Here is a 17,740-nt window from a genome sequence, read left to right as displayed (position 1 = left end):
AAAAAAAATTTAAAAAATTAATTTTTCCGAAAACAGTCATATCATTTCTTATAATAAATATATTATACACCTATACCACCACTGTCATGTACATAACATACCTCAAAGATCGTATCTTTATAATAGTTTGTATTATTTATATTTAATCTTTTGGTCCGATAAACACGTGTACCTAGTAATAAATATACAGCTAAGATTGTTTATTATTTTTGATGTTAGTGTGACGCAGTGTTTGATTCTAGTGGCTAAAGGTGACATGAATCAAAAAAGGTTGAGAACTACTGAAATAACAGAACAATTCCGCTAATTATAATTTAGGTATTCATTTAGCAAAATGTTATCCATATTGTGTAATTACGCGAAGTGCAGCAACCGCGATTCCATTTTGTGAAACGTTGCATTAATTTTATACTTCAAGAAATGACATATTTATATACTAGCTGACCCCGTGCACTTCGATGCCCTTAAAAAATGGCAATGCGACAATCAGATTTGATGCATGCTTGGAAAATATTTAATGAATAATAATAATAATTTCAAATAAAAAAAAAATAAATTACATTACTAAATCATTTATTATTGTAAATATACATAAGTTGAAATGAAATAGTGTCAGTAATTTAAATATCATGCAATTTATGACAATATTTACGTGTACATTATTTAATATTTAACGAGTAATAATTATTGGTTAATAATTATAGATGAAAAAATGTAATTAGATTTAAACGTAGATTATTAGGATTTCATAACTCAGTTACTTATGTTGAAAATAATCTATTGTTAAATATTTTAAATTGTAATTATAATCTATGTGCCATGTCCAATATGTCCATAAACTATAATAAATGAAAACGTTTACACAACCAACAAATGCTTAAAATAGCATCAATAATAAATAATTCAATGTTTACATATTTATTATACATCTAACTATAGAATTGTAAATGTGTATTGATTATAACTTGGATAGTTGGATTATATGATTCGGTAAACCATGTTTAATTTTTCAATAATCGACACTAACAAAATGAATAGACAATTACTTAACAGATTAGTACGTATAAAGGTAGATATGTAGTTGTATACTTAGCTTATACCTATAAAAATGGATTTCTAATTTCTGTCTATCTGTCTGTGTGTCTATCCTTTATGCATTCTTAAACAGCTGGACCGATTGCGACAAAATTTGGTACAGAGGTATATTAGACCTATGTGCAGAAGATAATCTAAGTTAAAAGGGATACCTCTGAATCGAGTACCTTCCAATCACGGATTTTGAAAACAGACATTTTGAGATTTACGATGAAAATTGTTGTTTATTTATAAATGGTTGATGATTACTTATTAGTATATACTGCTTATTGTTATTATTATATTAATATTAGCTGAACCCGTGTACTCCGTAGACCGTTAAAAATCCAACTTCTTATATGTCTCCAACTGTGTGTTAAATTCGTGACCTGTGAATTTGCTAGCAGTATATTTATACATATAGATAGATAACGGTTAAAATATACTAAGTAATGAGTAATGATCTTACAACGGTATTCAATTTAGTTTATCATTATGTAAATTTATTCGATTTATTGAGAAAATTTTGACGGCTCAAGTATTCAATTGAATGATATTTGGACGTATCATTTTTTAACTTATAGCCTATATTCTGCACAATAAGTCTAATATATCTTTCAATCTTTGTACCGATTTTCAATAGGTCCAGCAATTGGTATTGTACCTATGTAATTCTAGAAATTTTACTTTTCCGCTAGCACAGCACATTCCTGGTGCCTCATTCTTATATTTAAATGATCTGTGATATATGCATAATTTATCTATTTTTTTCAATAACTACGCATGGATGAATACTGTAATTATAATTATACCAAATTTCGTCACAAACGGTCCAACAATTGGAATTTAAGTGCCTTTATGCATAAACCCAGACATACATTTTTATAGCTATAGCTATCTAGCTATCTAGATAGATGATAATGATAAATTTAGCTTGAGCCATAAAAGAGGTAGGACTTTTAACGGGCTACGAAGTGCACGGGATTAGCTAGTAATCACTAAATCATAACTATAATTATAAATGTATTATAAATAAAAATATATAGCGGTAGCCACTCGAATTATCTAACTATAATATGAATTCTTGTTTATAATTGATAATAGTTATAATTAGACTATTAGAGTAATAATACCTAATAATAAAAAAAAATACTTGGACTTTAGAAACAAGTTAATTTTAAGACTTTGAAGAAAGCTGGAGGTAAAAAAAATTAATTATAAAATATTAAAAGTTGATGTGATGATATAATATACAATTCGAATACGTAGGTACCTATACTTGTATTGTTATAAAATTACAATAAATACAAAATACATATTTCGTCCTTAAAAAAAACATTTGAATATAAAAGTGCTTAAAATATAAAATAACCTTAGGTAGTACATTGTACTCATATATTGATAATAATTCTTTATCTATTTAAACATTTTTTAATTATTGTTTACTATGCCAAACAGTGCTTATTTTAAATTTTTATCACTTTTGTTTATTGAACAATTAAAATTTATAACGTATATTATAGATAGCTTAAGAAAGTTTGTATATACGTTACATGATTGTATGATGAATAACATAGTGGCGAGAATATATAATTTTACACTTAATTTTTTTTTAACTTTTACTTATAATAAGCTCAATAATTACATTATATTAAAATATTTAATAATACAATACAAATATCCTTAGAAAATAATATATTTAAAATGAAGGTAGCCACAATAAAAATTAAATTAAAGTTTTCAATGTTTTCATACTATAAAAATTAATATTTCTATCAAATTTTTTTCCTTGCTTGTATAGCAATAAATTTTATTTGATAAATAAATTTATTTTAAATACAAGTATTTAAATTATATTTCAATAATTTATTATAAATTCTACATAGGTATCTAAGTTATATTGTTACATATTCCCAAACAAAATTGGATTTAGAAATTTTTTAAATTAACCTTATATAAAATTATATATTTAAAGGGTTCCTGGTAATTTTCAGTCGATAAATAATTTAAAATAATATCATAGATATATATTATTTAATAATTTAACATACCTAATTGTCAAAATTTTAATTTTATTCAGATACCTATTTATTTAAAACCTTTTCTAATTTTTAGAATTACCTAGCCAAATATTTTTTAATAAAAAAAAAATAACTTCCTAATTTAATAAGCTCGGTTATATATATAATATGAGTTTTGAGATTGTATGCCATTATTATTAGGTTTTAACCTGGATAAACCGATAAAAGTAATTAGGTACCGAGGTATGAGAATAACCTTTTTGATCTTAATAAGCATCTTATTAACTCAATCATTTATAAGTAAAATGATTTTATATACTTAACTAAAACAATTAGTATGAAATAAAATTTAGAAACTTTCAAAATTCAATATTATTTTAAAATCTGACTTGTAACATTATTATATAATCAAATATTGAAACTTTAAATATAAATATAATAATATCAAACATGAAAAAATTTAACTTCAAATAGGTACCATTATATAATATGATATACATATATATACATACATATATATTATATAACCTACATAAAACTAACTTTTGATTCAAAATATTTCAACAATATAATTTTAAACTTTATACGAGACATATATTTATGTTAAACTGCAATCGTGGCCTATTTCTAAGTCTCTTAAGTGTTTTTTGTTGTTTTAAAATCGATTATTATTTTTATTTTTCAATTCTCTACTGAATAAAAAATATACAATATTTATTAAATTTATGTATATTTAATTAATAGCTTAAAGCTAATTTTTGGGTTGGTAATGTTCATCTATAATCAAAATACTATTAAATAAATGAACGATAAAAATCCGATAATTTACTGGAAAACTCATTCAATACGTAATTTTTACACATTAATTATTTTTTTGAACCATGTTAATATGTTATATAATATTGTTTAGTTAATTTTGAGCTGAACATTTTTTTATTTTCTAGTAAATAAAATAAACACTTCTTTTGTATTTTAGTCAATATTTAATCCAATATAACTATATTATATACATGAACATAAATGTATTTATGAATTCAACATTAGAACTCGATAAACGAGAAAAATCATGCGTACTATATAATAATATTATATCTGATACTTATATGAACTAACAGCGATGGAACAACAAACAAAAAAATATATTAGAATATAACTTTGAAAATTGACTTATATTATATTTAAATTTTAAACAGCTTGTACACTGTACAATATTCCAATGCTACCTCCATTATACATGAATTTATAATTTGACTTATGGTTTTTTTAATCAGTAAGTAGTATCAACTATCCGATATCAGTTCGGAGTTCCGTCTTCTCTTGTTAGTCGTAGTTGATTAAATTTATCCTTTTGTAAAGCCTTTGTAAACGTAAAGATATCTGCTTATGTACTTTAGTTCAATTATTTGGTTGCAATCTGTTTTTGTATAAAATGATACTTTATGTTTATGTACTTGGGGTGTTTGGGGTGCTTATACTTTTGTTGGATAAATTTTAATACATCCCTGGTTGCTCTCATATTATATGGTTTTAAGTTGAATTAAAGTGGTTTTAAAATAAGTTAGTATCGTTTTAAATATTATGACCCATATTATTTATTTGATTGCTTTTCCTCTAACACATTACACATATGAATGCTGGACGCTGGTATAGAAGAAAATAAACAGATCTGGTGAGAAGTAGGGAGGAGATGAGTGGCAGGAGATGGTAACAAAGATAACTAACTTTGTGAAAACACAAACAAACCAAAGGTTCAACACGTGATGAGAAGACATAGACGGATGGATGGATATGATCAAATAATACCTGCAAAAGTTGGATATAGTAAATTGGTTAAAAGGAGAGTATAAACACAATGAGCAGAAGACAGATTAGTGGTACCAAATATCTTAAAAGTTAGGGTGCCAGGAAAAGAATAGCTATAAATTAAAAATATATGTTAGTATTTTTTAAAGGAAGATTTAGTTCAAATATGTCAATATTGTTTTATTTGGCGTATTTGATTTCATTTTTTTTTTCAACAGGTTTTAGATTATTTCTATAAATCATCAAAATTAATATTAAACTCATAAATTTTATTGTTACACTTTTATTTTTATATTTTGTTAAATCTTCACTTAAAATTATAGAAAAATAATTAAAACAATTAAACAGTTAAACATCTATCAATTGCAATTAAAAAATTTCATAATGTTACTAATAGTACCTAATGATAATGAACTATTTAATATAAAATATTTATAAATATAAAAAGCTTAGTATATAAATTATAATATATAAGGTATATACTAACCCATTAGCCATAATTTGGGCTTAAATGTATTCTAATATTTAGTTTTTTTTATGTAGATATTGACAATACATTATGATTTATGAATAAAAAAATTAATTTTCTAAAAATAAATAAATATGAATTTCAAAGAGTAATTGTTAGTTTCTTTTAAATATCAAGATAAACTGTCAAAGATATCTATTTTAAAATTTAGTAATACTAGTAATAGATTTGATTTCAATAAAACTAAATTTCGTATAATTTTTTAGTGTTCTACACTATCCCCATCATAATATAGGTAATTTGATTTATATAACAATTTAAGTATTTAAATTTAATTTATTTGAACGTAGTTATATAAGTAAATAATGAAAATTATTGTAGATAATTTGTGAAGTGTAAGCCACATAAAAATGTTATGATATGAATTAATTTATTTATCGATACTCAATTATTATGATTATTATTGATTCATTGATTTTACAGATTAAAACAAATTGCTCCTTAGTTTTAAAACGATTTGTAATCATCATGTTTTAAGTTTTTCTTGTAAAATTATCGATAATATAACCTTTTTCAATTACAATACAAATTAGTATTGTTCAAAACTATCATTATTATCAAACACCACATTCCAAAACAATTAAAAAATTGAAACAGTAGATCAGCTAGCTGGTAAACATTGTAAAAAATACACCCAAAATAAATTAATCAATATCATTACTATTCTTCGACACTCCTCCAAGGATAGGGGAAAGGGGCTGACTCTAAACACAACTGTCTAGACCAGCGATTCCCAACCTGTGCACCGCGGTGCCCTAAGGGAACCGCTAGCTCATTTAAGGGGCGACACGGCTCATCCGAGAATGAAAAAAATTATTAAATTATATATTAAAAATTAATTGTAGTTGAAAAGACAAACAATTATTTACGTACAAAATTACTTAGAATACTATCTGTATATCAAATATTAAATATAGTGTTTGTAATATGTGTCGAATAATTTAATAATAGATAAAAACAGATAAAAACATTGCCAAACTTTCCAAAAATAAGCAGCCTCAAATATCTCATTAATTATTAGTTTTTCACTATTAAAACAGAATTTTTTTTTTTTAATTTCAACAATATAATTATAATTTATTAATAATATGTATTATGTTCAATAAAATTATTTAAATCAGTTATGAATAAAAACTAGTGTTTATTTTAATCACGTTTCTCGTGATATTTACAGAAGGGCACCTAACAAAATTTGTACAAATAATAGGGCACCACCTGCTAAAAATGTTGGGAACCGCTGGTCTAGACAGTAGACTGCCTTAAGTAATAGTAACAATAAAAACAATAGGATTATAATATCAATTCTATGACTATTCTCACTCTCTACGTGTGAATATAATTATATATTAAAATAAATATTCTAATATTGTGATAAATATGTGTTTGTCCTCTTAATTATTGTGTTCTAAAATACAAATAGTATTCATGAAACAAAATAAATATTTTTACCAGCATATTATATAGAATATTATTTATTTAATGTGATATCAAAACTCTACCTTTTTTAATTATCCTTTTATCAATAATACAAGATAAAACATTATTTTAACAAAAAAAAATCACGAAAACCCTAAATATATCTATGAATTATGTATTTACCAATTATGAAATTACATGACTTTGGAATACACTAAATAAAAGATTTTTAAACTAAAATAATATAACTAAGTAACCAGAACAAAAGTAAGAGACGATAGTGTACATAAACATTAGTTTAAGACTTAATTACTTACGTAAATTCAATCTTTTTAATTCGTGTACTTAGTTGTTTTTTAAAGTAAAAATCAATATCGTGTAATCATCAAAAATAATGTTAAGAGAAAACAATATATTGAACAGTTGATACTTGATTTAAAAACTCCTTTTTAAATTGATTATAATGCTTAAAAAATAATTCTATAATATTGAATGAAATCTTTATAGTTAAATACCAGACATTCTTGATAACTGAAAATTTTCCGCTATTTTGAGAATTCAGTTTGAAGAAAGTTTGGAAGTTGTTTACTTGTTTCTAAAATAACGCCCGTTATTTAAAGGTGTCCGATATTTAGAAATGACAGGTGAGATTTCGACGTATTATTTAACAATATGGAAATTTAAATAGGATGTTTACATTCTTTACTAAAAAATATAGGATGGCAATAAATTTTAAAAAACTTAATCAGAAATATCAAAATGATGAACATAATATGGAATATATTAGGTGATTATTAATATATGTTCGTTTATTTGAAAATGATATTATTTTTTATGTGAAAAGTATTGACGTAGGTACATTTCCCCAGCCCAACCTATATCAAATTTTCTAAATTTTTCTACGCTAATATTCAGCACGTCATTTGCACGAATTTGTACGACTTTTTCCGGAATTTGTACGGAAAAAGTTTTGGAAAAAGTTGTTTTCCCGGGTGGGTGGGGCGGGAGAAACGTTTCCACGGCGTCTCCCATAGAACATTGAATTTTCCGGGTAAACTGGTGCCGTACAAATTCCGGAAAAGGTCGTACAAATTCGTGCAAATGACGTGCTAAATATTAGCGTAGAAAAATTTAGAAAATTTGATATGGGTGGGGCTGGGGAAATGTAGGTAAAGTATTGTTTATCTATAACGTCGAAGAATTGAAATGATTCGCAACATGCGATCATTTATTAGTTATTATGGTTACTAATTTTTACTATTATTAATTATTTACTTGCAATGCATACCATGCAGCGTTATCGAAAATATAATTAAAATAAAATTTAAAAATTAAAAATTCAGAAGGTATCCATTATAATAATTATTATATTATTATGACAGTTCTAAGTTATTTATTTTTTTAAATTATCATGAAATTGTACCTATACTTAACAATATTATAAATAAATTATTATTATTCTAAATGTATACGAATAGATATAATTATTACATATTGTTACATAATAATTATTATTATTAATATTACTTGTATATTTTGATATTTGATTGTGATAAATTAATTTAAGATCTTCTGTGTGCTTGTTTATAAGTATATATCTCGAAGGCTAATTGAATTCTATTATTAATCAGCCATTTTAGTCACAGATGTATTTCTATTACCTACTTACATTTGATTTAATTGTTCTAAAATTGAATATATATTTCATGATAATAATTTTATCGATTTCACAACTTGAAATTGAAAAATACAAAATTATATTTTTCTTGAAGGGTTTTAAATTTTTATTTTTCCGATGACTTTATTATGACACACACACACACACACACACACACACGATGGTCTAGATATGCCATGTGACTGGACTTTAACTTGATACAATAAATTCATCATTTTGCTAAAAAAATTAAGCAAATATCACTTTAAGTACATTAAACAACAATTTTTTTTAAAGTAATAGCTACGTGGCTAGGTGTCTTAACTTGACACGACTGATTCACAAGCTAAATTGCAATGATGCCGTATCCAATCGTGCATAGGTAGATTGTTCATTCTGTAACCAATTTATATAAGAAATGACTAATAACGAGACACTTAAACACAACATTTGACTTTACACATTTTATACATACAAAAATGCACCAGAATGTCACCGACCTGAAAGCTAGTATAAATGATAAAACATCGAGACAACCTATAAAGTTAACTTCCTAATACCACACGTCCACACATACTCGACGGGAAATAGATATAAAAAAAAGTTTCGGCTATCGGGACGGTATAATAATACTTGTATATACGATTTCGTATGCAATAAGTATACCTCTATGGCTCTATGTAGATTCTGATGGGGAATTCAGACATTTTTAGAGGCAATCATTTTAAATCCAATGTCCGCTCTAACTTAACTTTTAAACTACAAATACTAACCCTTTATGTCCCTAATATAATATATATTATGCATATATTTATATACATATATTTACGCTATAAATGGGATTTTGTTTACAACCATGTCACGACTCACTGCGACATGCTAAAACTGTACTACACTAGTTTTCTACAGAATACATTTTTTTTTATATGCATATCATAATATTATATTTAGGTATTGAAAATCTTCCATTTAAAGAAATATTTTCATGAACTGTGATGACCTTCGCCGTTATTTACTCGTACGGCCATGCATTTGTTTCCTTTCAACGGAGCTGATGTTTTTATGCGATAGACAACAATACCATTTATTTCTAGGTTAAACTGTGCATCAATATAGGTGAATTATATGTAATGGAATGGACGAAAAAAATTTTAAAATTTAAAATTTAATATAAAAATGTACATCAACATTCAATAAGTAAATATAAATCATACGAAATATCTATAGGGAACAATTAATTACTCTTGGAAGTTAGTAAACACATACTTTTTAGTAAACCAAAAAATCAAATATGTATCAATATTTGAACAAAAGTTTACATTTTCGTAGTTTATTACTAAAATATTATTAGTTTTTTAAATTAAATTAAATTTAATTAATAAGCACGTTTGCAATAGATAACAATTTACCGGGCATTAAATGTGTTTCTGCTTAAAAGAAAAATACAAAAGTTATGTTAAGAAAAAAAAAATGTGAGATCATACTAACTAAGAAAAATATTTTTCTATACACTCAAAATTAGATGTCTAGATCAAATTGTTTGTTATCGCTGGTAGTTTTTATTGGGATACAACAATGTACAAAATTTCAAATTTACACGCTGTAGCTGTTAAAACGATTGATGTTTCATAATATATCTATATCCCCTTCAAAAAATTGTACACCCACCTTTGTGAAATTTAATAATTTCTAAATTTTCCTCACAAAAAGTTATTGTTCGAGATTCAACTGACACATAACGTTCCACATAAAATATATGGAAACACTAAAGCAGTATATTATAGTTTGTATTATCTATAATCTTATATCACATCATCCAAAGTCGTAAATCAAACCTCTCTTATACCCATAGACCTTATAAGGTCTATGCTTATACCCAATAGGTTAATTTAACACACTTATAGTTTTTAAGTCTGCTAACTTTGGTATATATATAATATATATAATATATTTGTATTTTATTCTAAATTATAATTAATGGGTGCAACCAAGGGCCAAAAAGGGGGCTAGCGGGCTTAAGCCTCTGAAAATCAAACTTTATATGGTATAAAAAAATTTTCAGCTATAGAAGTTTAATAATATTATATTTATACCTGGCATCCTACGAATCGTGAAAAATCTCTGTTCTATATTATTATCATTATCGCGACGTTGCTTGTCAAAACTATGTACTCAGGAACTAAAATTATGTGTAATGCGACACAATTTGTTCATTAAAAAGTTCCAAGTGTGTAATGCGAAATTAAAAAGTTTGTTATGGCCTATAATGATTAGAAACTTTTTTTACAGTTTTTCTTCAATGAATGGGCCATATAAGTAATGTTTTCAAGATCGATACCATTTTATTATAATGCAGTCTGTACCTACTTTGTAAATGAAGAAAAATGGAAATTGACTACTTTTATTGATTAATTGACTGTTTATAGTTTAAATTAGGGTGACCATACTTTTTTCAAGTGAAATATTTCAAATTTAGAATCCTACTTATTTAATATAGCATCACCGTGACTAAATCAAAACCCAAAGTGCAAAAATTAATATGAATGTAAAATTTATTTCTGCAAAAAGCATGATTTCTGATTTCTATATGATTATATTTAAAAATAAATACAATTAATATTTAAAAATAATTATAATTAACCAGCCCCACCTCTCCAACTAAATCCCGTGCGCGCCTTTCCAATATGTATACATATATGACTGCAATTATTTGGTCACGGGTTAACAGCTTTTAACAGCTTACAATTAGCCACCAATATTTGTGACTTTTGAGTAAAATACATATGATGTTTTTTACCTTTTCGTTTTATGCAGTGTCGTTTATTATCTGTTTTTTTTTTTTACATAGACCTATTAACTAAGTTTACGGGTTTTTACTGATCACTGGTAAAATCATCGGTAAAAATTAAAACAAAATATGGTTTGTAAAAACTTGGAATTTTGAACATCTCGTGGTGCCACGAAAGACGAAAACTTGCCTCGTCATCGCTAATAATAATATGAGGTATATATTATGCTCTTAACACTTGTACGGTCTTAAGCTTAAAACACACACACACACACTCAACAGTCAACACCACACCGCAGCATCAATATTTAAAAACACTTACGTGCTTAACACTTAACAACCGTGGAACACATTTTAAATGAACATGATACAAAGACGTTAAAAATATATGCGTACGTACCTAAAAATAATTATATATAACATATATAAATATCAAGTGTACAATATTTCGGGCAGAAGCTCTATCTCGATCCGCTCCTGTGGACGTTATCGAAAAGTTACGCAAAAACGACATCATACGATAATAAACGTAATAAAACGTGTTTGAATGTCTTAAAACTAGTAGATTTGTCCGTATTACCGCGTGACGATCTGACAATCGACCGGAAGACGACGCTCAGTGGTACGCGCGGATTACGGAAAACAGTCCAGCGCATTTCGCTAACGAGAGCATGTACACATAACACATTATAGTACCAATATATTTTACCAACATTTATACCATATAAGAAGGACAAGTAGGTACACCGTCTAGGCCTACAATGAGTGATGGGTATTAGAAAAATCAACCTACTATATTACTGTAATTTCACTCTGAATTTACTGCTTATATAATTTGCTTCCGGTTATGAAATAATATTTTCAGTACTTAAATTTATTTTTTTTTCATATTTTAATGGATTAGTATTATTTGGACATGCAGTATTTTTCATTCGACAATTTGATTCAAAAAGCACTTAATATTTTTCTACATTTAGACACCGAAACATTAGTAACTTTGACCAAAATTGTAGTTACCGCGGATCACATAGGTAATAATAATACCTAGTATCAATAATATTATTGTTGTGTGGTTATGTGCCGAACGTGCTGCGGCGGCGACGACGATACCGACGTGTCGCATGGTTAGCACTCACCGCTAATGTATGACACGTCTGCGTGATCGTAATGAACGACAAAATCTGTGGTGAGGAGCGGGCAATCACCGTCGGCGGAAGCATTGGTTGGGGGAGGTGGCGTGTGAGATGGATGATGATTCGTGAGGGAAACGGGTTGGTGAAAGTTGAGGACTATACTAACTGGCCGTAACGACATATTATATCGGCGTACAGATACATATACAGCCGCAGTGCGGCTAACGCGCTTTACTGTTTACTGTCGTTCGCCGTGTGGGTGGCGTGCGGTTGTATAGCTGCAGCTGCAGTATAGGTATTATGGGTTGTGAGTATACACATAATATTTATTATACGACCAATGCTAATAAATAAAACGCACTACCGTACAATAAGCCACCCCGTAAATAGTAATAATAGCGATAACGATGACGACGACCGCGCGCGCCGATCCGACTTTTACAGTCGTAAATAACGCCACCCGCCCGTCGTTCGGCGCGGTGACTCCTGACGAATTAAATGCGCCCTCCACGGTGCCGCACCACGACAACATTACAATACTGGTCGCGATAAATTAATATTATATCGCCGCACACGATGGCACGCGGCGGCGCGGGTCGTTTGCGCTGAGCAGAGGAGTTCTGTGTGACGTCGCGTTTTCAGCCGTTGAAGAAACGACCGCAACTTCTCCGGTTATCGCGGCGTGCGATACGCGTGTGCGCGGTCTTACGCACACGCGCGTTTAATATAGTAATATTATAATATACGTTTGTACGGCACGTCGTACGCGCGAAGTGTGCGCGGCGATGAGCACCGCCGTATAATAATAATACACGCCGTTGCTACTGCGAGCGCGTGCGTGTGCGTTTTACAACCGAGTATACACGCGCGCTGCACGTCACGGTAACGGCGGTGGCGGTGCGTTGCCTGGGAAACGCGCTTGCCGCCGATCGCGCGTACGCGGCCTTGACGGGCCGCCTCACTCTATATCGCATAATCGCCTCATATGCGTGTGCGAATATATATATTGTGAGCAATGTAATATTATGTAAAATAGTTTGCAAGGCGTGTACTGCAGCCAGCCACTTGTGCGTGCGGCGCTCTTCTACAGTGAGCTAGCCGGTGAGCTAGCCGACGACCGACCGACCGACCGATGCGAGTTGGCGAGCTCCGGTATACGGCGATTGTCGCACCCGCGCGCTGGCCGCGGCGGCATATAGCGTGTGTCGGGCGAGACCGTGCCGGGAAAACGAAACGCCTGAACGGGGGGGGCGCGCTCCACGGATACAACGCGAATCGATCGCGAGCGGGCCACGAGCGCTTGCGCTCGGGTCATCAGTTGTACGCGCTGCAACTGTATAGCATACACTGTATATACAAAATAAACTACATAGCGACAGGGTACAGTGACGGCGTCGGCGGCAACGGCGACGGAGCACGATGACGACGGCGGCGTTTTGATAAAAATAAAAATAAAAAAACAAAACAAAATAAAACACTCGACCGAGCGAAAACCGCCGCCGCCACCGCGGTGCTATACTGGCTGCAGTTCGCCGAGTCACCGCCTGGCACAGTCATCCGTCAGTGTAGCTGCTTGTCGCGAGTCGGCCGGGTGTCTGGTGTGGTCGCTTCCGCCAAAATCCGCGATAGCACGCGTTCGCGACTGTACTGGTGGCTACTGTATGTATGTACGCGTGTGTGTGTGTGTGTGTGAGTGAGCGCGAGTAAAGTATACGATCGGGAGCATCGCGTACGCGTGAGAGGGTTGTGCGTGTAAGCGCTCGGTCACCGATGTATATAATAGAAGCAAATACAATAATGATACCAGTAGTAGTAGTAATAATATAGTAGTAGTAGTAGTAGTAGTAAAATTACTAAAATTACACCGAGGAAGTGAGCGTCACGGCGTGAACGGTCGTGATTTTCGATTACACGCGTAAAACTAAAAAGGAAATATAATACAAAAATTGAATAATTAAAAAAAAAATACATATATTTATATAAGAAAAAAACCTATGTAAATCTAGTAGGCTTGATTCGCCGTCGACACGGCATCGCAGTACCGTCGTCGAACTTAATATTATATAATTTCGCTGTCGTCTTGATCCCGATCGTTCGGGGGGAGACGACGACGACACGTTTCGGTGCCGACGATCAAAGACCACTACGACAGTACAATAGTGGCGACTGCGGCGGCGTGTACAGCGACGCGTGAGTATGCTATTTATACGAGAACAACTGGACCGGCGGCGCCGCCGGTGATACTGTCATTCCACCGTACAGCATGGCCTCGGTCGCCGCTTGGCTGCCGTTCGCCCGGGCGGCGGCCATCGGTTGGGTGCCGATCGCCACGCACCCATTGCCGCCGCCGCCGGTGCCCAAAGACCGGCGGAGAATAGACGACGAGAAACTACTGATCAACGTCTCGGGGCGCCGGTTCGAGACATGGCGGAACACGGTGGAAAAGTACCCGGACACGTTGCTCGGGTCCAACGAACGGGAGTTCTTTTACGACGAAGACTGCAAGGAGTACTTCTTCGACCGGGACCCGGACATATTCCGTCACATACTCAACTATTACCGTACCGGCAAGCTGCACTACCCGAAGCACGAGTGCCTGACCAGCTATGACGAGGAGCTGGCGTTCTTCGGCATATTGCCAGACGTCATCGGCGACTGCTGCTACGAGGACTACCGGGACCGGAAGCGTGAGAACGCCGAGCGGCTGATGGACGACAAGCTGTCGGAGAATGGCGACCAGAACCTGCCACAGCTCACCAACATCCGGCAGAAGATGTGGCGGGCATTCGGCAACCCACACACGTCCACCGCGGCGCTCGTCTTCTACTACGTCACCGGTTTCTTTATCGCCGTGTCCGTCATGGCCAACGTGGTGGAGACGGTGCCGTGCGGCCACCGGCCGGGTCGAGTGGGCACACTGCCGTGCGGCGAACGCTACAAGATCGTGTTCTTCTGCCTGGACACGGCCTGCGTGATGATATTCACCACCGAGTATCTGTTGCGGTTGTTCGCCGCCCCGGACCGGTGTAAGTTCATGCGCAGCGTCATGAGCATCATCGACGTGGTGGCCATCTTGCCCTATTACATCGGCCTGGGCATCACAGACAACGACGACGTGTCCGGCGCTTTCGTCACGCTCCGCGTGTTCCGGGTGTTCCGGATATTCAAGTTCTCCCGGCACTCGCAGGGACTCCGCATACTCGGCTACACGCTCAAGTCGTGCGCTTCCGAACTCGGGTTCTTGGTGTTCTCCCTGGCCATGGCCATCATCATATTTGCCACCGTTATGTTTTACGCCGAAAAGAACGTGGACGGCACGAACTTCACGTCCATCCCGGCCGCCTTCTGGTACACCATCGTCACAATGACCACATTGGGGTAAGCGCATTTAATCAGTTCAGTCAGCGGTACGCGCATAATATACATTACCGTGTGCATGGGATCAATTCCAAACCGACTCTGAATAAATTATAATTATACCATGTGCTATTCCGTGCGATAAACTACGTTTTACAGTTAAACAGTGAAATTCGAAGAGAACGCATAATAGTTTTGTGATAATTAACTTCGATAATAATAAAATTAAAATATTATATATTATCCCGTCTGAAATGATAAACGGACGCATTAATATGAACGTAACTATATGTAGTCTAAATGCACGTTCGAAGTGCCTGATGTTTAGACGGTTAAAAAGATTTACGGTTTGACAACGGTTTTTTTGTTAATTTAATTATTAATCGTCAAAAAACTGCTATCCGAAGTGACATTTATATACAATATTGTTTAGCCAAAAGTTCAACAAATTTTTACAAATTTTTTTATCTCAAAAATGTACTCCACCTTTTACTAAGCTGCAGTTTTCTAGCTTTTTGTTCGTTTCAACGCCTAAACAAGTAAAAAAGCTTTACATGGAAAACAGCAGGTGAGTCTATAAGCTAGGTACCTATCCAACATCATTTAAATCCCCTTTAAGGTGTATTACTGAGACTTGTTCTCGAGTACGATTTGTTGTTTAGATTTTTATACGAATGCCGGCCCTCACCAGTTGAAGAGGGTTATACACATGTGTCTACGATTTTCAATCACATCCTGAAAATCAACTGTTCGCCTTACGATGACTATTCCTGTTGTTTTCCAGCTCGTATATGATTATGTTATACGTTCATCCGGTTTTTTTTTTTTTTTGTACGTACCATATAGATTGTTTTCCAGAATTATAGGAACCTAAAACTCTTTCCACTACCTATCTAAATACCGAGCTAAATACAAACGAAATAAATCCATTCACATCAGATTAGCTTGTGTATAATATTATGCGGTTAGGTGCTGTTGCTCAACTAATGACATTATAGATTTATATTAATATTTATAACAATAAATATACAAATGTATACAAATGTATACCTTTTATTTAGATTTTAAGCGCAATTTATTTTGTTTCAAAAAATCGATGTAAAAATCTAAAATTTAATACAATACCATCATGTTACCATAGTATGTGACAATAATAATAAACAAGTTACAACTCATTACAATATACAAATGATAAAATTTATTTATTTATTAAAACTAACAAACGTAACTGAATTATTCTTAAACATTTTAGTTCAAAATCAAACAAAGTTTTAAATTTAAATCATAAAAATTATTTTGGTTTTTTATAACATAATTGTCTTACGTAAATCATAGACATTCATTAGGTACTATATCTGAAGTCTGGAAATGTGTTACATATATATTAACAAATAGTTTGTATGTGTGTGTGTATTGATTTTATTACTCGATAAATCTGTTAATGTATTTTATAACAATCATAGACGCTACTTTGGAACCGGGCCATTGGTTGAACGATATTCCAATAGCCAACTGTGTTATTAGTATTTCATATGCAGTTATAAAACTCAAATTCTTCATTTTATTAGGCATTTACGTTTTTAATACTGTTTCATATCAGCATAATTTAAATTTAGAAAATTCAAGTAAATATAATCAATAGTTGTTTTATTATACTACCTATATATACTTACTTGTGGTACTTAAAGTCTTAAATATTGAAAAAATTAAGCAACTATTTTAATAAATTATACCTACTATACATGTTAATATGTTATTACGCCATTAAGGGTACAATATGAGTTATAAATATTTGGCATTACAATAAATTGCACATACGAATCATCCCATTCCACTACAATACCTATTCACCACATTACACCAATAAGTGTTTACAGCAGATTGTTTAATATTACACGGTATTTGGTTTTTAATTTTTAAAATGGTAAAATGTTTGTTATATATTGTTGCAAAACTAGAAAA

General features: G+C 31.7%; 1 protein-coding gene across 4 annotated transcripts in view; it reads left to right on the top strand.

Annotated features, from left to right (window-relative positions):
- Positions 1-13,878: 13,878 nt before the first annotated feature.
- Positions 13,879-17,740, top strand: part of Shal (Potassium voltage-gated channel protein Shal) — a 69,940-nt gene continuing 66,078 nt past the window's right edge. For 2 of the 4 annotated variants that reach the window (XM_089216011.1, XM_089216005.1), the window contains exon 1: positions 13,879-15,799. In XM_089216011.1, the coding sequence (XP_089072137.1) occupies positions 14,685-15,799 (1,115 nt within the window). In that variant the 5' untranslated portion in view covers positions 13,879-14,684. The remainder of the gene's footprint in view (positions 15,800-17,740) is intronic. The other 2 variants (XM_089215996.1, XM_089215991.1) reach the window with 2 other exon arrangements.

The sequence above is a fragment of the Diuraphis noxia genome, unplaced genomic scaffold, assembly GCF_037042655.1.
Source record: "Diuraphis noxia isolate RWA-SAM2 unplaced genomic scaffold, SU_Dnox_SAM2 contig0001, whole genome shotgun sequence".
NCBI classification, from domain to species: Eukaryota; Metazoa; Arthropoda; class Insecta; order Hemiptera; family Aphididae; genus Diuraphis; species Diuraphis noxia.
This window is presented reverse-complemented; position numbering and strand designations above follow the sequence as displayed.